This window comes from Ovis aries, chromosome 1 (assembly GCF_016772045.2).
Source record: "Ovis aries strain OAR_USU_Benz2616 breed Rambouillet chromosome 1, ARS-UI_Ramb_v3.0, whole genome shotgun sequence".
NCBI classification, from domain to species: domain Eukaryota; kingdom Metazoa; phylum Chordata; class Mammalia; order Artiodactyla; family Bovidae; genus Ovis; species Ovis aries.
The window spans coordinates 143,702,768-143,724,027 of NC_056054.1; the positions used below are offsets into that span (position 1 = coordinate 143,702,768).

Consider the following 21,260-nt stretch of genomic DNA (forward strand, 5'->3'; position numbering starts at 1 on the left):
AATGGGTAACCATTTCCTTCTCCAGGAGATCTTCCTGACCCAGGGACTGAACCTGAGCCTCTTGTATCTCCTGCATTGCAGGCAGACTCTTTACCATCTGAGCCACCAGGGAAGCCATAGAAAGACCCAGATAAAGCATATATGGCTCCCAGCCTCAAGAATCCTTTTTATGGACTGGAAATATCTTATTTATTACTGACCTCAATTCAGTAATGGTTCATTTTGTCACATGATTATGAAATTTGCTTTGCAATTTCACACTCTCCCTCATATATTTGTTCTTTGCGGAATTTTTTTGCCGCAGCCCTGGTTCATATATTTGTTTCTTGAACTATTTTTCCTGACCACCCTAGCTTTGAGTCATAGACATTATATAATTTAGAGCTGGAAGAGCCCTAAACATTTTTATCCCAGTGATTCTCAGGGGTTACCATACTTCTAATGAGTCATGGTGTATGTAAAGGTGAATCCTCATAAATCTATGAGAGTTCATTTTCTTCAGCTCTTTTGGATGCAAAAAAGTATGCCAGGATTCTCTCTTCTCTTTCTGATCACATTTAAGTATCTCTATTTTAAAGAATGGAAAAAGAATTTTATCAATTTTATTTATACTATATTCTTCCCACAATTAAGGAAAGAATATCCTTTAGGCACAAATGTAGATAGTCTAGCTATGGATATTAAATTTAATTGAAATTAAAAATTTACTTCCTTGCTCTTACTTGCCAGGTTTTCAGTTTCAACAGAAATATGTGATTAGTAGCTACCATACAATGTGGATATAGAATAATTTAAAAATCACAAAAACTTCTACTGGATGGCATTTGACAAAGAGCCCACAGGCTGCCCACATTAAGCACAGGACTAACTGATGCTGCTTTTGAAACATATCTTGTTCTTAGTCCTCAAAAACTCTCATGGAGCCTGTAATTGGGAGTGAAGGAATAACAAAACTGAGTTTTGAGACCCAAAGGCTCATGATGTGGTAAAGTAGAAAGAGGTCGTGTTCTTCCCCACAAACCTTAAAAATGAAGTCCCTTGAACTTCACTAGAGTAGCAACAGTCATGCGGATGGGTAGAGATAAAGAGCTTTCTAACACCTCCCCTTCTCACCAGGAAAAGGATGTGAAACTAGCTTTACCCAAGTCTAGTAATGAATTCCTGATGAAGGAGTGCCAATGTCAGATGAATGTGAGTTATCTGGTCATCAATGAGAGCTGAGGCTATCGAAACATGATAAATATCAGAATCCTAAAATCTGTAAAGGAGACAAGAGATCTAATAACCCCAATTAGTCCCTTTGGAAAGCAGATATAGGATAAGAGATTCACAAGAAAGACTGCCTTATATTAGTATCACCACAATAGGCTACCCAGGGCATCTGAACACTACAGGTCACTGACTAATGTCTTCTGCTGCTTGTCTGATGGACTAAGAATTACATTTTAATCCATACTGCAGGACCCACTGAACCCCTCTGATCTTAGAATGCTCTCTGTTGTTAAACAATCTCTAAGGACCCATATAGTCTCACTCCTGTAGATGCTCTTCCCCCTTACATTGTCTCCAGGGTCTCCTTGCTCTTGTACTCACCCACAAGACTTGACTTTCCTTTTTATTTCTGATGGTTTGCTTCAATTTCTACTGCTATCTATTCTTTTATACTTGTTCAGTTCAGTCGCTCAGTCATGTCCGACTCTTTGCAACCCTATGAATTGCAGCACGCCAAGCCTCCCTGTCTATGACCAATTCCCGGAGTTCACTCAGATTCGCATCCATCGAGTCAGTGATGCCATCCAGCCATCTCACCCTCTGTCGTCCCCTTCTCCTCCTGCCCCCAATCCCTCCCAGCATCAAAGCCTTTTTCAATGAGGCAACTCTTTGCATGAGGTGGCCAAAGTACTGGAGTTTCAGCTTTAGCATCATTCCTTCCAAAGAAATCCATTCAAATCCTATATCCAAACTCCAAGGCTTTAATCAATGAGCGAAGACCTGTTCCATTTAGGCCATATATGTGAAACAGATGTTAGCATTTAAACTGATTCCTAGATTCTTTAATATTTGTATTTCATATCTTTTCTCTATATTTGTATTTCTCAGAAGTTACAACCTGTAGAATTACAAACAGCCTCTCTGACCCTGTATCTGGGGTGTGTTCAGTTCAGTTCAGTTCAGTCGCTCAGTCGTGTCTGACTCTGCAACCCCATGAATTGCAGCATGCAGGCCTCCCTGTCCATCACCAACTCCCGGAGTTTGCTCAAACTCATGTCCATCGAGTTAGTGATGCCATCCAGCCATCTCATCCTCTGTCGTCCCCTTCTTCTCCCTGCACCCAATCCCTCCCAGCATCAGGGTCTTTTCCAATTAGTCAATTCTTTGCATGAGGTGGCCAAAGTATCGGAGTTTCAGCTTCAACATCAGTCCCTCCAATGAACACCCAGGACTGGTCTTCTTTAGGATAGACTGGTTGGATCTCCTTGCAGTCCAAGGGACTCTCCAGAGTCTTCTCCAACACCACAGTTCAAAGCACCAATTCTTCGGCTCTCAGCTTTCTTCACAGTCCAACTCTCATATCCATACATGACCACAGGAAAAACCATAGCCTTGACTAGCCAGACCTTTTGTTGGCAAAGCAATGTTTCTGTTTTTTAATATGCTATCTAGGTTGGTCATAACTTTTCTTCCAAGGAGTAAGTGTCTTTCAATTTCATGGCTGCAGTCACCATCTGCAGTGATTTTGGAGCCCCCCAAAATAAAGTCTGACACTGTTTCCACTGCTTCCTCATCTATTTGCCATGAAGTGATGGGACCAGATGCCATGATCTTTGTTTTCTGAATGTTGAGCTTTAAGCCAACTTTTTCACTCTCCTCTTTCACTTTCATCAAGAGGCTTTTTAGTTCCTCTTCACTTTCTGCCATAAGGGTGGTGTCATCTGCATATCTGAGGTTATTATTTCTCCCAGCAATCTTGATTCCAGGTTGTGCTTCTTCCAGCCCAGCATTTCTCATGATGTACTCTGCATATAAGTTAAATAAGCAGGGTGACAATATACAGCCTTGACGTACTCCTTTTCCTATTTGGAACCAGCCTGTTGTTCCATGTCCAGTTCTAACTGTTGCTTCCTGACCTGCATACAGGTTCCTCAAGAGGCAGGTCAGGTGGTCTGGTATTTCCATCTCTTTCAGAATTTTCCACAGTTTATTGTGATCCACACAGTCAAAGGCTTTGGCATAGTCAATAAAGCACTGTGACACAGAGCTAATTATACAGGACTTCCCTGGTGGCTCAAATGGTAAAGAATCTGCCTGCAATGCGGAAGACCCAGGTTCAATGCCTGGGTCGTAAAGATCCACTGGAGAAGGAAATGGCAACACACTCCAGTATTTTTGCCTGGAAAATTCCATGGACAGAGGATCCTGGCAGGCTACAGTCCAAGGGGTCGCAAAGAGTTGAACACAACTGAGCAATTAGCACTTTCAGTTTCACACAGAGCTAGGTTTACTGCAAGTTCAGTTATATTCTGGCTCATTTGGGCTTGGATCATTCTAGAATCTCTAAAATCACCTGCTGCCTCCATTTTGGCCTAATATGGCCAAATGATCTGTGACACTTCAGGTCCAGGTCAACAAATCCTACAGTTTTCCCAAAGATTATTTCAAGGCTCCTTTCTATGTGAAACCTTCCTTAACTGTCTTCAAATATTGTAAACTTCCTGCTCCTCTGATTTCTTAAAACATCTGCATTTATTGATAGTTTCACACATTTATCACGTACGCTTAACAGTCCCCTAGTTTTGAAGGTAATGGCTCATTTATTCATTTACTCAGTCTTCCAACTTTTATAAAAATATGTGAAAGCCACTGTCTTGGATGATAAAGGTACAATAGGTAAGTTAAGTTCCTATTCCAAATCTGAAGAGCACAGATTGACAGTTCAGTTCAGTTCAGTTTGGTCGCTCAGTCATGTCCGACAGATTGACAGAGGACTACAGAATAAGAAGGCAAAATATATTTTTGACTGAATAACTCAGTAATAACAACAGAAGGGAGGAAGGCTTTTAATTGTTTATAATTATGATGTAAATAGGCTCTGAATGATAAAGAGGTGATATTTAAAACTGCATTTTCAAGAAAGGATAAATTAAACTTTAGAGTTATGCTAGGTATAAGGGTCAACCAGCTTTTGGCATCAGTAGGAGGGGGATTAGACTCAAATATAAGCAGATAACAACTCTGTAGAGAAGTATGGCTTTGTTTCATGAAAAAGTAGAGTGAGCAGAGGAAGAAGCAAAAGGTGTTAATGTAGAAGGAAAATGACCATGGAAATTAATTTATTGATACATAAATACAGACAATCATGAAATAGTCAATTCCATTCATTTTCTGAGGAGGAGTTAAGTGACATGAAGAGTGGACAAAGAACATCATTTAGTTTCAGGCATTAGGGTTGACTAGAAGCTTCAGGAAATATAGAAAGAGGACCCTGTAAAGAAATTGATGTAACCAATATTGATGAGTCAAAGTTATTTTTCAGCAAAATAAATATATATTCAAAGGGCATGCTAGAAATTTTTTAAATACTACTTCTATTTCTTCAGATCCCTTATTTTAAAGCACATATTGGACACAGTCCACTTAGAAACTTGGAATTTTTTAAATCTCTTACCTTTTTGTAGATCAGTCCAATTACAGCTGTCTTAATTTTTGCTGAAGTGAGCATTTTAAAACGCTGGTATTGCTGAAGGATCAGGGTTTGCAAAAAGACTACAACAAAAAGCGCCAAAGCATAGCCATAACCACTCCAGCCAAAATCTGGGCGTTGTTCACAGAAAAGGATCATTTGCCTGAAGGTCATATACAAATCGAGAAGAGGGAAGAAGTGTTAAACATCCAAAGTAATACAATACATGTGTGAACTAAGTACTGTCAAAATGTTACACACACATACACACACACATTCTTGCCTGCTCTTTTTATCCACTTGTCCAATTTTGCATCCTTCCTCCCTTTATTTTTACTCATGCTTTATATAAATAAGGCCAGATGCAGGAGACCTGAGTTTTATTCTAGGAGGAAATGGCAGCCCACTCCAGTATTCTTGCCTGGCAAATCCTATTCACAGAGGACCCTGGCAGGCTACAATCCATGGGGTCACAAAAGAATCGGACACGACTGACTGACTGAGCACACACTCACACTCAGTCAACACTTAGCTTCTCAGGCTTCTGGGTAGAAAGGTATTTTCTAGTTTTCACACGGTAATCTCATCAATATTGTACAAGAGGTGATGACCAAAACCATTCCAAAGACAAAGAAATTCCGGAAAGTGAAGTGGTTGTATGAAGAGGCCTTACAAATAGCTGAGAAAAGAAGAGAAGCAAAAGGCAAAGGAGAAAAGGAAAGATATAGCCACCTGAACACGGAGTCCCACAGAATAGATAGCATGGAGAGATAAGAAAGCCTTCTTAAGTGAACAGTGCAAAGAAATAGAGGAAAACAATAGAATGAGAAAGGCTAAAGATCTCTTCAAAAAAATTGGAGATACCAAAGGAACATTTCATGCAAAGATGGGCACAATAAAGGACAGAAATGGTATGGACCTAACAGAAGCAGAAGATATTAAGAAGAGGTGGCAAGAATACACAGAAGAACTATACAAAAAAAGTCTTAATGACCCAGATATCCATGATGATGTGGGCACTCCCCTTAAGCCACCTCATTGGAAAAGACCCGGATGCTGGAAAGGATTGAGGGCAGAGCGAGAAGTGGGTGACAGAAGATGAGGTGGCTGGATGGCATCACCAAGTCTAAGCAAATTCCGGAAGATGGTGAAAGACAAGGAGAACTTGCATGCTGCAGTTCATGGGGTTGCAAAGATTCGGACATGACTTAGTGACTGAACAACAACAAGGAAGCCCCTTAAAGACTCAGCATCCAGGGTACCCTCTTTCTAACACAGGCTAAAATTCCAAACTCTCAGAAAAAAAGGAGGAATTCAGCATGGATCATGTATAAAACAGTCTGGTCATATCGAACTACTCTTATCAACTAGGGTAAGTGGGAACCCTCCTGAAATTCAAGTTCTAATTGCCAGCCTGAGGCCAGCCATATAAACAATCTTTCCAAAGGACGGCAGTCAGGTCTGTTAATTTAATTCTGCAGAAAATCTAATGCGTATTTCAAATTTAGCAAATTGCTCTCCTTACTCTTTTCTGAGCCTTCTGTATGTCAGTAAATGGTAATTCATTCATCTTGTGACAAACAAAAACTCTGAAGGCACCATGACTCCTTTTTTTTTTTTTTCCTCTCAACCTACATTCAACTATCAAGGTATAATGTTGACTCTACTTTTAAAATAAAGCCAGAATCTGACCATTATCACCTTCCTTGCCACAATCTTGAAGCTGCCATTGACTTTTGCCTGGATTACCATAGTTGGCTAATAGCTGCTGCTTCTTCCACTCTTGCTCCTCTTTACTTCATTTTCTAAATAGCTACTAGAGTGATTCCTATGAAACTGCAGTCTAATGATATCATTCTATGCTCAAAATCTTCCAGAGGTTTCCTTTCTAACACGAAATGAAAGCCTGTATCATCACATTCTCTGCATGTGTGCTGAATTGCTCAGTTGTGTCCAGCTCTTTGCAACCCCATGGACTGCAGCCTGCCAGGCTCCTCTGTCTATGGAATTCTCCAGGCAAGAATACTGGAGTGGGTTGCCAGTTCCTATTCCAGGGGATCTTCTTGACCCAGGAATCGAACCTGAGTCTCCTGCATCTCCTCTATTGCAGACAGATTCTTTACTGTTGAAACACTGGGAAAGCCCCACTCACATTCTGTAAGGCCCTTCAACATCTTTTTAGCTGCCCAAAGTTTCTGACCTCAATCTTTTTTTTCTCCCTGCCCCCACAATGTCTTTATTTTTTTTTAATTGGAATATACTTGCTTTACAATGTTGTGTTAGTTTATGCTTTTCAACATCACAAATCAGCTATAAGTATACATTTATTAACCTCCCTCTTGAGCCTCCCTCCCAGCCCCCAAACCTATCCCTCTAGCTCATCACAGAGCACTGAGCCGAGCTCCCTGAGCTATACAGCGGCTTCGCACTAGCTGTCTATGTTACACATGGTAGTGTATATATCAGACCTCAATCTTACCACTTTTCCTCTCAGCTTCCCTGCTCCACTCACTTGCCTCCTATGAGTTTTCAAAAATACCAAGCATGCTGCTGTCTCATAGCTTTAGCCCTCTTTGTTCTTCCCATTTGCAACAGATATATCTTGGCTTCCTCCCTAACTTCGTTCAGAACTGTGTTCAAGTTTCACCACTATAATCAATGTCTTCCCTAACCACCTCACAGAAAACAGCAAATTCCAGTCCCTCAGACCAGTGTGCTCTGCCCCACTACCTCACCGTACTGTTTTCCTTAGCAGTAATTACCTCTTAATAAAATTTATACTTATTCATTTATTGTTTATCTCTCCCTTCTAGGTGTCATCAGAGCAGGGACTTTTTGATTTTTGCTCAATTCCCATGGTCTACTTAGGACAGTTTGGCATATAACGTGAACGTGAAGTTGCTCAGTCATGTCTGACTCTTTGCGACCCCATGGACTATAGCCTACCAGGTTCCTTTGTCCATGGGATTTTCCAGGCAATAGTACTGGAGTGGATTGCCATTTCCTTCTCCAAGGGATCTTCCCAACCCAGGGATAGAACCTGGGTCTCCCTCACCGAAGACAGACGCTTTACCGTCTGAACCACCAGGGAAGTCGTCTGGCATATAGTAGGTGCTTAATAAATATGGGCCAAATATGTGCCTGGATGTGATTTGGGATCTGGCAACTCAGAATTAATTTTATTTTCATGAATTAAATTCTTCTTAAAAACTCCAATTGAAAACATTCAAAACAAAAAAATTATAATAATTGGTTAATAAAAAAAATCTTTCCTTATACCCTTGGAGGCATATAATCAAGGAGACATATAATCAAAGACTCAATTTTACTGTCTGCTCATGAATCCTTGCATATGGACACTATTAGAAATAGAAATTACTTAAATATTTTCTCTATATTTACACATAAATACATGCATTATTATGTATTATTATTTGCTTGGCTGATAAAGTTCATTTCCAAAAAGTCACTCAGTTGTGTCCAATTCTTTGCAACCCCATGGACTACAAAGTCTATGGAATTCTCCAGGCTAGAATACTAGAGTGGGTAGCTGTTCCCTTCTCCAAGAGATCTTCCCAACCCAGGGATTGAACTTAGGTCTTCTGTATTGCAGGTGGATTCTTTACCAGTTGAGCCACCAAGGAAACCCACACATAAATACATGCATATATATATTTATATAGTATTACCTTGGCTATTTGTAAGGCCTCCCCAGACAGCCATTTTGCTTTTTCGCATTTCTTTTCCATGGGGATGGTCTTGATCCCTGTCTCCTGTACCATGTCACGAACCTCATTCCATAGTTCATCAGGCACTCTGTCTATCAGATCTAGGCCCTTAAATCTATTTCTCACTTCCACTGTATAATCATAAGGGATTTGATTTAAGTCATATCTGAATGGTCTAGCGGTTTTCCCTATTTTCTTCAATTTGAGTCTGAATCTGGTAATAAGCAGTTCATGATCTGAGCCACAGTCAGCTCCTGGTCTCGTTTTTGTTGACTGTATAGAGCTTCTCCATCTTTGGCTGCAAAGAATATAATCAATCTGATTCCAGAGTTGACCATCTGGTGATGTCCATGCGTAGAGTCTTCTCTTGTGTTGTTGGAAGAGGGTGTTTGCTATCACCAGTGCATTTTCTTGGCAAAACTCTATTAGTCTTTGCCCTGCTTCATTCCGCATTTCAAGGCCAAATTTACCTGTTACTCCAGGTGTTTCTTGACTTCCTGCTTTTGCATTCCAGTCCCCTATAAAGAAAAGGACATCTTTTTTGGGTGTTAGTTCTAAAAGGTCTTGTAGGTCTTCATAAAACCGTTCAACTTCAGTTTCTTCAGTGTTACTGGTCGGGGCATAGACTTGGATAACTGTGATATTGAATGGTTTGCCTTGGAGACAAACAGAGATCATTCTGCCATTTTTGAGATTGCATCCAAGTACTGCATTTGGGACTCTTTTGTTGACCATGATGGCTACTCCATTTCTTCTGAGGGATTCCTGCCCACAATAGTAGATGTAATGGTCATCTTAGTTAAATTCACCACATTTCAGTCCATTTTAGTTCGCTGACTCCTAGAATGTCGATGTTCACCCTTGCCATCTCTTGTTTGACCACTTCCAATTTGCCTTGATTCATGGACCCGACATTCTAGGTTCCTATGCAATATTTAAAATATTCAAAAGCAGAGACATTACTTTGCCGACTAAGGTCCATCTAGTCAAGGCTATGGTTTTTCCTGTGGTCATGTATGGATGTGAGAGTTGGACTGTGAAGAAGACTGAGCACCGAAGAATGGATGCTTTTGAACTGTGGTGTTGGAGAAGACTCTTGAGAGTCCCTTGGACTGCAAGGAGATACAACCAGTCCATTCTGAAGGAGATCAACCCTGGGATTTCTTTGGAAGGAATGATGCTAAAGCTGAAACTCCAGTACTTTGGCCACCTCATGCGAAGAGTTGACTCATTGGAAGACTCTGATGCTGGGAAGGATTGGGGGCAGGAAGAGAAGGGGACGACAGAGGATGAGATGACTGGATGGTATCACTGACTTGATGGACGTGAGTCTGAGTGAACTCCGGGAGATGGTGATGGACAGGGAGGCCTGGCGTGCTGCGATTCACAGGGTCGCAAAGAGTCGGACATGACTGAGCGACTGAACTGAACTGAACTGACCTTGGTTGATAAAGTTCTATTCCAAAAAGGTCGCAGCAAAGAACAATAGTAAAGGTATGTGTCATTTCATTTCCTAAACATATAAACTCAAGCCAGATTTCCTAGATTTGTGTTGTGACTCTTGCATTTTCTAGTTGTGTGGTCTTAGGCAAACTACAGAGATTTCTTTGTTTCTACATTGTGCTAGTGAGTACAATATTACTTCCTACATTGTAGGATTGCTGTAAAGATTAGATTAGATAATTAATATAAAGATTTTAGAATAGTGTTAATACATGGTTGTTTCAATAATTACTATATTATCGTAATTCACATTCATATCACAAGCAAACTTAATAGAATGCCTGTATCATAATTAAAACCTGTAATATGAACTCACTCCACTCTTTTTTAGTACATTTTTAAAGTGAAACAGTAAGCTTTCTTATGAGGTACTTGTGGGAAAGGAAAAAAAAAAACAAAACTGCAACTTACTTCATTATGAGTGGGCTAGTGAAGGACAAAACATCAGCCAATACTTTGAATAAAGCAACCTTAATCAAGACAAACTTAAAAGTGTTCCATAATGCCCGGAGTAGAGATGGCTTCCTGGTGTGTGCCTCTTTATGAAAAGATGACTACATAATTAAAGAAAGCAAAAACAATAAGAAAAGAGAACAGAACTAATCCATAAAATATATATAATCATAAAATTAGTAATGTACTCCAAAGATAACAAAGCAACATGACAGGAATAAGTTCAATTAAACTTGAAAACAAGGTCCCTGTTATTGGTATAGACTGGTGCCAAACCACTTGGTGTTATTCATACCATGTGGCATAAACAGAAAAACAAACCATTTTTTTGTATCACTGTTGTGAGTTTTGAAACTGTTTCACTAATACAGTTTTTATCTTCAAATTATATTTTCTTTTTGAGAAGTCTAGCGTGTGTGCATGATGCTACATGTGAAGAACCTACTCTTGCCCCCCATAAGTCTTGGCCTTGGCCACTACATGACTTACTTTGACCAATAGATATGATGCTCTGAGATATGGAAACTATCTTTGCTACAATGGATAAAGAAGGATCCTGGTGAGAAGCCCCAAATTATATACATATAACACACTTGCTCCCGAGCTTTAAAGAGATGCTGAATAATTTGATGACAGAAATTAGCTTTAATAACAGCTAGTATTGTTACGGAAATGACATGTTATTTACCATATTTAAGGGATTTTCTATATTAATAATAATATCTCATATTTGGAACAAGTTATGCAGTTAAGTACTAAGGATTTAATAGTTACCTTTACTTTTTGCCTCTCTTGAGTCCTTAAAACTTCCTTCCTCCACTGTTTCTCAAAGATGGGACACACAGTATAGGAGGAATCGCTTTCATTAAGTTCAAAAAGATCCTCTCTTTCCAAAGGTTTCTTATAGCCTAAAATAATTATTCTAGAAATGAAAGAGCAAGGAAAACAATTCATGAAAACCAACAATTGTTTAAACTGCATACATTTGTTTCACTTCGTGATTTATTTTATTGATCAGGTTGGACTCACTAGAGTGTGTGTTTGAAAAATCATACAACTCTATCCTGAAGTTCAATAATATATAATAATCCTTTGTAGCTTTTAAAAGGGCTGTTTAGATATCCAATTACTCAGTGAAACACTAATTTCATTTACTCATCTCATATTGGAGACACCCACCTACTCTGTTTCCTTTTCTGTTGTTTAGTTGCTTCAGTCACGTCCAGCTCGTTTGCAACCCCATGGACTGTAGCTCACCAGGCTCCTCTGTCCATGGAATTTCCCAGGCCAGAATCCTGAAGTGGGTTGCCATTTCCTTCTCCGGGGAATTCTCCAGACCCAGGGACTGAACTGCATCTCCTGCACTGGCAGGCAGATTCTTTACCACTGAGCCACCAGCAAAACCCACTCTTACCTCCCTTGCTGCTGCTGCTAAGTCGCTTCAGTCATGTCTGACTCTGTGCAGCCCCACAGACGGCAGCCCACCAGGCTCCCCCGTCCCTGGGATTCTCCAGGCAAGAACACTGGAGTGGGTTGCCATTTCCTTCTCTGCTTACCTCCCTTACTGGAACTTAAATAGCTAATATTGACAGTAAGATATTCACTCCAAAACCCACATTTGATTTTTAAGCTTGTGTGAAAATAGAAATGAATATGTCCTCTGCTGGGACTATATAGACCCTCTGACACTTGACTTCACAGAGTGTCCAAGTGGAGGACCTCTATCTGCCGCATCAACTTGGGTCTCGGTCAAATATGACTTACTTTGACCAATAGAACATGAGTCAATATCACAGAGCCATTTTGGAGCTGAAGCCTTAAGATACCGTCAGTCTGTTAGTACTTCCACATTTCTCCACTCAAAGAGCTTGCTCCAGAGTACATTGTGAGTAATTATGCAAGAACAATATTTCTAAACTGGGCTTGTCCCAGGAAAACTAAAGCACATGGTCTAGTTATACCACAGATGATATTGTTGCAGACAATGATTTATATTTATCTTACATCCATTCCTTCTGCCTCATCATCTTTCTACTGACTAGAATTTGATATTTATTCAGTTGAAAATCTCTTGAACTCAGAGTAAGTCCATATTCCAACCATAGAGTTATGAACTATTGGTCTAAATCAGTCCCTGTAGTTCAGTTTAGTCGCTCAGTCATGTCCAACACTTTTCGACCCCTGGACAGCAGCACTCCAGGCCTCCCTGTCCATCACCAACTCCTGGCGTTCACTCAAACTCATGTTCATTGAGTTGGTGATGCCGTCGAACCATCTCATCCTCTGTTATCCCCTTCTCTTCCCACCTTCAATCTTTCCCAGCATCAGGGTCTTTTCCAATGAGTCAGTTCTCGGCATTAGGTGGCCAAAGTATTGGAGTTTCAGCTTCAACATCAGTTCTTTCAATGAATATTCAGGACTGATTTCCTTTAGGATGGACTGGCTGCATCTCTTTACAGTGCAAGGGACTCGCAAGAGTCTTCTCCAACACCAATTGATGTTCTTCTCCAATTGATGTTCAAAATCATCAATTCTTCGGTGCTCACCTTTCTTTACAGTCCAACTATCACATCCATACATGACCACTGGAAAAACTGTAGCCTTGACTAGACGGACCTTTGTTAGCAAAGTAACGTGTCCCTGTAATCTCATTACTATTTGCTTGACATTAATAAGTCAGTTAAGGCTGTGGCTCAGATGGAAGAATCTGCCTGCAATGTGGGAGACCTGGGTTCAATCCCTGGGTTGGGAAGATCCCCTAGAAAAGGGAATGGCTACCCACTCCAATATTCTTGCCTGGAGAATTCCATGAATAGAGGTTATAATCCATGGGGTCATAAAGAGTCAGACATGACTGCGCAACTAATACTTTCACTTCAAAGCTAAAAAATCTATTAAAAAAAAATCTACTGAAGAGAACTCTCTATTTCAAAAGATGACACAAAACAGGGAGTTCCGTGGTGTCCTAGTGGTTAGGATTTCAGGCTTTCACTACTGTGACCAGGGTTCAACCCCTGGTGGGGGAACTGAGATCCCACCAGCCTCACAAAAATTTTAAAAGTAAAAAGAAAAGGAGACCCAAAACTTCAAAATGAGAAAAATGTGTGCCTCCCTTTTCCTGAGCTTTCCTCCGTCCTCCCTGTACTGAAGACATGATGGTCTGAAATGGAGAAGCCATCTTTGCCACCATGGGTGAACAGCCAAATACTGAGGATAGGGTGGAAAGAAAGAAGAAGCCTGGATAGAAGAAGCAGGATAAAGGCTGGTGTGTAGGGAACAAGGTATAAGGAAGGTTGAGAAGTGCTTGCAAACGAGACTCTCAACCAGGGCTGAACATTCTTGCAAACAAGATGTTCAGCTAAGAATCCTCTGTTTGTTCCCGTGCGAAAAGAACATTTCTTGCACACAAGGATGTTTCTCTGATTCCTCAAAAGGAACAGACCCAGGGACAAAACGGATTCTAAGTTGATAAGGAAGTTCCCCAAAACAAAGTCTTAGCTGCAGTAAATAAGTCAAGGTAAAGGTTATCTTGTCCTGCGCCTGCGCACTGTATAGTCTCTGAATCATAGTGCTTGGCAACTTGCCCTGTAGGTGGTTGTGCAAGGGATATAAAGTAAAGCAGCTGTAAGAAGCAAGTGTTAAAATACAAAGATTCAAACCACTCTGCAGTGTTGGTGTTCATTCCGTCGCCAGCATCTGGCGCCCACCGTGGGGCACGACGGAACCAAAAGGGTAAGCACCCTGGGGCAAAAGGCTGAAAGGGGGACTTTTGCGAAAAAGAAAAAAGAATAAAAATCCGAAAGGGAGAGCACCCCGGAGCGAAACGCTGAAAGGGGGACTTTCGAGAAATAGAAAAATAAGAAAAGAACCAAACAAAGAAAAAAGAAAAAAAGAAAAAACTATGGGGAATTCCCCGTCTTTAAAGTCACAATATATGGAGCTGGTTAAGGGGCTCCTGCCTTCTATAGGAATTAAAATGTCTACTCGCCGCTTGAGTGAGTTATTCTGTCTTATAGAGCAGCATTGTTATTGGTTTCAATATCAAACAGAAGTACAGCTAAATTTGAAGGAATAAAAAGCAGTGCAAAAAGAGTTAAGAAGGCAGCATCAAAAAAGAAATGTGATTCCTTTAAGGCTGTGGACTCTATGTAACGCTATAACACAGGCTTTAAAATTAATGGCTGCTGATAGTGAGGCCGCCTCATGTTATCTTGAGGAAGGGGCTTCATCTCGGCCTCCGCCCAAACCTCCGGATGATAGTAAAGATTCATCCACTGAGTCAGATAGAGATGTGAGTTCTGGGGAGGATTCAGATTCTGTAGAGGCAATGACTACTGCCTTTCAGAAGGTTTTATCAAATAAAAAGCGAACTTCCAAGGCTGTTAAATCTTCTGCACCACCTTACGCATCCTTATTTCCAGTAGCTGCCGACAAGGCTGAGGTAGAGAGAGAGAGTCAGTGGTTTTGGAAGTACGGGAAAAGGTATATTTTGGGAAATGCTCATTAATGACTCTTGTCCTTAAATGTCACTGATTATTGAAGGTAAACAGTTTGAAGGATTAGTGGATACAGGAGCAGATGTTTCAGTTATTTCTCTCCAGCAGTGGCCTAATGACTGGAAAAAAGAAAAAATTCCTCTTGTTTTAACAGGCTTAGGATCAATAGCAGATGTGTGGAGAAGAGCTCAACATTTGTCATGCCAATTGTCTAATGGAAAGAAAGTATTTTTACATTGTTAATATACCTATTAATATCTGGGGAAGGGATCTTTTATTTTCTTTAGGAACAATGCTCACCATCTCGTCGGAAAGCTTGTGGCCACTGCTCAGATTCCTCGAGCTCTCCCACTAAAATGGTTAACTGATATCCCTAAATGGGTTGAGCAGTGGCCGCTTCCAAAAGTGAAGCTCGAGGCTTTAGAACAGTTAGTAAAAGAACAGCTTCAATCTGGCCATATTGAACCTTCCACGTCTCCTTGGAATTCTCCTATTTTTGTCATTAAGAAAAAATCTGGTAAATGAAAAATGTTGACTGATTTAAGGGAAGTTAACAAATGTATAGAACCTATGGGAGCTTTGCAATTAGGTCTCCCTTCTCCTGCTTTGATTCCACAGGATTGGTCTTTGATAGTTTTAGATTTGAAGGATTGTTTTTTTTTAATATTCCTTTGCAAATAAAAGATAGAAATAAATTTGCTTTTACTATTCCAGTGTATAATCATGGGCAGTGTCAGGTAACCTTACTATATAGACAGGAAATTTTACTTTAAATATTAATGATCCTAAGGGGCCATTTCAAGTTCATTTGCATATTAATAAATCTTACTCTGCTATAGCATGTGTAAAATTTCCTTATTCTTTACTGTATGGGCAATGGGTTTGGAATGAAATTTTGGGAGTTATATCATGTTCTGATTATAACTTGACTCAATGTATAAATCGTTCCTGGTGGGAAAATGTTGAAAACAAGATGGTCCATTCCAGTAATTATTCTTTGGTCATTGTGAAAGCACGGACGGAACTTTGGTTGCCTGTTAATCTTACTCGACCTTGGTCGGACTCTTTTGCTGTCACTCATCTTGTGAATGCTGTACAAACTCTTCTCCATCGATCTCGAAGAATGCTTGGCATTGTCATCGCATCAATTCTCGCAGTGGCTTCAGTAACAGCAACAGCAACTGTAGCAGGTCTTGCTTTGCATCAAGGCATACAGACTGCTGATTTTGTCAGGGAGTGGCATAAAGATGCTCATTTATTGTGGCAACAACAGCATGATTTGGACGCTCAATTGGCTACTGATGTATTGAATTTACAACACACTGTTTCCTGGTTAGGAGATCAAGTGACTGTGTTAGCTACAAAGAGTGTGTTAAAATGTGATTGGAACTCATCTCACCTATGTGTAACCCCTGTTCCCTTTAATATGAGTGAGGGTTAGGAAAAGGTGAAAAGGTCTTTAGTGGGACACCAAAATTTAACTGCTAAAACTATGGAATTAAAACAAACTATATTGTCAACTTTTAGTAAGACGCTGCCTGATATTCTTGGTTCTGATATACTGAAGAGTCTTCAAGAAGGATTAGATAACCTTAATCCTTTAGGGCATGTATCTACATTGTTAACAACATCCTTTGTAAATACTTTGTTAATTGTTGCTTTATGTTTTATTGCTTTTATAGTCTACCGGTGCTGGCAAAAAGGGAAACAATTGAAAGAAGAAGCTTTGCGTATTCAAGTGCGTATTCAGCACCTGCAAGAAAAGAAAGGGGGAGATGTAGGGAACAAGGTATAAGGAAGGTTGAGAAGTGCTTGCAAACGAGACTCTCAACCAGGGCTGAACATTCTTGCAAACGAGATGTTCAGCTAAGAATCCTCTGTTTGTTCCCGTGCGAAAAGAACATTTCTTGCACACAAGGATGTTTCTCTGATTCCTCAAAAGGAACAGACCCAGGGACAAAACAGATTCTAAGTTGATAAGGAAGTTTCCCAAAACAAAGTCTTAGCTGCAGTAAATAAGTCAAGGTAAGGGTTATCTTGTCCTGCGCCTGCGCACTGTATAGTCTCTGAATCATAGTGCTTGGCAACTTGCCCTGTAGGTTGTTGTGCAAGGGATATAAAGTAAAGCAGCTGTAAGAAGCAAGTGTTAAAATACAAAGATTCAAACCACTCTGCAGTGTTGGTGTTCATTCCGTCGCCAGCACTGGTGTATTACCCAATAACATAATTTTTTTTAAAAAATCTATCTGTTTAAGCTATTATTATTTGAGTATTCTGTTATGTGAAGCACTCCTAAGTCATGTGTTTCAGATATACTCTGTTTTCAGCCTTATGACATGACTTGTTCAGTGAGAAATTAAACTTCCATTTAAATCTGGGCCTTCTGACTCTATAGATTCAGTTCTTTCATTATAAAGTATATTAGTCCAAGTGACCATAACAAAATATTACACTGCCCCAAATTGGAACTGCTTTCATTGTCATTGTTACTGAACAATCTGAATTGATTGACCCTGGAATGGATTTAAATCCCGTGGTAACCAGTCTCCACTGGATTCAATTTCACTTTTATTACACACTACCTAATATCATATTACAATTCATATTTAACAAAAAAGCTTAAATGTACTAAGAAAGGACCTTTTGTAATCGTGTTTCTGTTGGCTCAATATGCTGGACATTTTTCTGCAGTGCACTTTTAAAAACATATTAAGCAATAAACTACTTTAATGTCATATTAAGTTCTTCTATCCCATTCCACAAAATAAATATTCGTTTTCAAAATAAAATTGCATTGATTTTCACAAAAGCATTTTTAATAACATTTACTGCCTCAGCATTTTGAGGTAGAACTGTGCAAAACTCAGCAGTTTTGGTTCATGGGGATAAGTGACCCCTGGCTTTCATGCTGAGTCTCCAAATAAAGAAGCATCTAAAAGTGACACTAAAGCCGAATTGACTGCAGTGTAGTTGGGCTCAGCAGTGACTTCCTTTTACCAGGTGTGTGCTTCTTCCACCTCTTTTGCTCTCTTCTGTGTCTAACTTTTACACATACAAATCCAGGAGAAGAGGAAGTGGTGCTTCTTTAAATCAATTGATAAAGCAGCTTTGGGGAAGCTTCTTGGACCAATAGTTGACCCTCCCAACAATGAAATGCACCAGATCCTACAAACTTGTGGACTTTAGTCCTTAAGCAATAATAAAGGTACATACAAGCATCTTGGTTTTTTATAGACTAATACACTTTTTTCAAAGGACAACTCTCTAAAGCACACAGAGGAATCATTTCTATTGGCTGTTAAACAGCAGGAACTCTAGGGCCTGGTCACAGGTTTTTTAATGTGATATACACCAGTACTTACTTACCCAAAGGCAGACAATGTCACTAAATGTAATATTTCCACTGTATATTCATTTTTATTACATTAGAGAGAATCTTGAGTGTCTTAACATTAACAAGTGTGCATAAATATCTTCTCCAACGGATATTAATGGTAGAAAACCAGTGGCAGTTGGCTAACAGGGTGAGATGAAATATACATTTTGCAGATGAGTAATAATTGAAATACTTGGAAAGTACGGATATATGGCAGCACCGTCAGTTTCATTATTGCTGTGCTGTGTGTGTTAAGTCACTTTCAGTTCAGTTCAGTTCAGCTGCTCAGTTGTGTCCAACTTTTTGCAACCCCATGAATCGCAGCACGCCAGGCCTCCCTGTCCATCACCATCTCCCAGAGTTCACTCAGACTCACATCCATCGAGTCAGTGATGCCATCCAGCCATCTCATCCTCGGTCGTCCCCTTCTCCTCCTGCCCCCAATCCATCCCAGCATCAGAGTCTTTTCCAATGAATCAACTCTTCTCATGAGGTGGGCAAAGTACTGGAGCTTCAGCTTTAGTATCATTCCTTCCAAAGAAATCCCAGGGCTGATCTCCTTCAGAATGGACTGGTTGTATCTCCTTGCAGTCCAAGGGACTCTGGTCTTCTCCAACACCACAGTTCAAAAGCATCCATTCTTCGGCGCTCAGCCTTCTTCACAGTCCAACTCTCACATTCATACAGGAAAAACCATAGCCTTGACTAGACGGACCTTAGTCAGCAAAGTAATGTCTCTGCTTTTGAATATACTATCTAGGTTGGTCATAACTTTTCTTCCAAGGAGTAAGCATCTTTTAATTTCAAGGCTGCAGTCACCATCTGCAGTGATTTTGGAGCCCCCAAAAATAAAGTGAGCCACTGTATCTACTGTTTCCCCATCCATTTCCCATGAAGTGATGGGACCAGATGCCATGATCTTCGTTTTCTGAATGTTGAGCTTTAAGCCATCTTTTTCACTCTCCTCTTTCACTTTCATCAAGAGGATTTTTAGCTCCTCTTCACTTTCTGCCATAAGGGTGGTGTCATCTGCATATCTGAGGTTATTGATATTTCTCCCGGCAATCTTGATTCCAGCTTGTGTTTCTTCCAGTCCAGTGTTTCTCATGATGTACTCTGCATAGAAGTTAAATAAGCAGGGTGACCATATACAGCCTTGACGTACTCCTTTTCCTATTTGGAACCAGTCTGTTGTTCCATGTCCAGTTCTAACTGTTGCTTCCTGACCTGCATACAGATTTCTCAAGAGGCAGGTCAGGTGGTCTGTATTCCCATCTCTTTCAGAATTTTCCACAGTTTATTGTGATCCACACAGTCAAAGGCTTCGGCATAGTCAATAAAGCAGAAATAGATGTTTTTCTGGAACTCTCTTGCTTTTTCCATGATCCAGCGGATGTTGGCAATTTGATCTCTGGTTCCTCTGCATTTTCTAAAACCAGCTTGAACATCAAGGAGTTCACGGTTCACGTATTGCTGAGTCACTTTAGTCATGTCTTTTTTGCGACCCTCTGCACTGCAGCCCACCAGGCTCCTCTGTCCAGGAGAGTCTGCAGGCAAGAATACTGGAGTGGGTAGCCATTCCCTTCTCCAGGGGATAACTTTCTGACCCAGGGATCGAACCTGGGTCTCCCATATTGCAGGCAGATTCTTTACTGTCTGAGCCACCAGGGAAGCCCTTATTATTGCTAATCATCTGTTTAAACATTTCTGGAAAGGGGTGATTGTATAATGGGAAAAGGGAAGGCGTTAGTTGGTATAAAAATCTTAGGATGAGACAAAGTCAGATAGTGTACAAATTTTACCAATATGTGAGGAAAAGGTAGGACAGATTGACTAGTGTATCCCCAGTTAAAATAATTCAATTGTGAACTATAAAAATTTTAACTAGATTTTTCCATGTATGTCAAGGGGATCATTCTATGACCATGATTATTATACACTGATGATAGATTATATTTGCTAATAAAATCTTCATAATTATTAATCATCAACATGATTTAAACAGCTACTGCCTTAGGAATTAAGGCTCATAAGCATATAATTTCCTAATCATTTTCATCATCTGAGGACATTTTAATCAAATTATTCATATAATTAGGGGAGCTTGAATTTGGCCTAGGAAATAATTTCTGACTTCATTCTGTAACTCAAAGAACAGATCTGAGAACACAATTAACCAGTGTCTTGAAAGAGACATTCTCTTAACAATAGCTATGATTCAGCTACAACTGTTTCATCACCAGATAAGCAATCACATTAGTTTAATGCTGATGATAGCTTCAGACAATGGCATGCCATGAAAATATTTCCTATCTAGTTCTGACATGTGAGAGTTAAACAGAAAATAAATGCAATATTCAAAAATCATAACTTATTGGTTTCTTGATCTAAAATACAGACTTTAAGATATTGAGTTGCTATATTTTAAATTCTGCTGTTTTATTTGATATTAAATTTAATTTCAGCTTTGTACTTCATGCCTCCTAAAATTGTGTTTGTAATATTGAATATAAATGCATATTGTTTTCATTTGCCAAAATGCATATAGTTTGATAATAAAAGTTTTTAAAGTACATTTACTTAAAATTATTTGCATCATTTAAATTCTGTTAGCTTGTGACTTAAAAACGACAGTCTGAAAATTTTAAAGCCAGTGTAGATATCACTCTTATTCTCCATTCATGGATGAGACAGAACTCAGGTTTGAAAAACATATCTAAACATACACAAATTTGAAAAACCAAAATCATTAACTGTAAATAGTCCACATTTACATAGTTTCCATTTAAACTTTATTTTTTCTAGTGCATAATTTAATATAGCATATTGTCATAAAATTTCTGCAATCCTCTTTAAGTGATTCATAGATTTGTATAACTTAGAATTTTTATCATAATTCAACTTCTGCCCAATTATTTGCTTATCAAGTCTATCAGTTTTCTACTTCAACAACTTTTACAAAGATCACCAATAATTTTTACATTGCCAAATTCAGTGGAGAGTATTCATTTCTTATTTTAATT

The 21,260-nt window shown here is 39.5% G+C and overlaps 1 protein-coding gene and 1 long non-coding RNA gene across 2 annotated transcripts in view; one reads left to right on the plus strand and one right to left on the minus strand.

The window, feature by feature from the left end:
• Window positions 1–21,260, minus strand: part of LOC101122496 (multidrug resistance-associated protein 1-like) — a 100,081-nt gene that overhangs the window by 68,010 nt on the left and 10,811 nt on the right. The window contains exons 3-5 of the mRNA XM_060397111.1: window positions 11,140–11,287; window positions 10,324–10,466; window positions 4,667–4,844 (exon numbers count right to left, since the gene is read on the minus strand). Coding sequence (XP_060253094.1) covers window positions 4,667–4,844; window positions 10,324–10,466; window positions 11,140–11,287 — 469 coding nt within the window. The remainder of the gene's footprint in view (window positions 1–4,666; window positions 4,845–10,323; window positions 10,467–11,139; window positions 11,288–21,260) is intronic.
• On the plus strand, window positions 11,344–20,816 carry LOC121816241 (uncharacterized). Its single transcript, XR_006055736.2, has 2 exons — window positions 11,344–14,097; window positions 15,016–20,816. It is a non-coding gene; the product is annotated as an uncharacterized LOC121816241 (long non-coding RNA).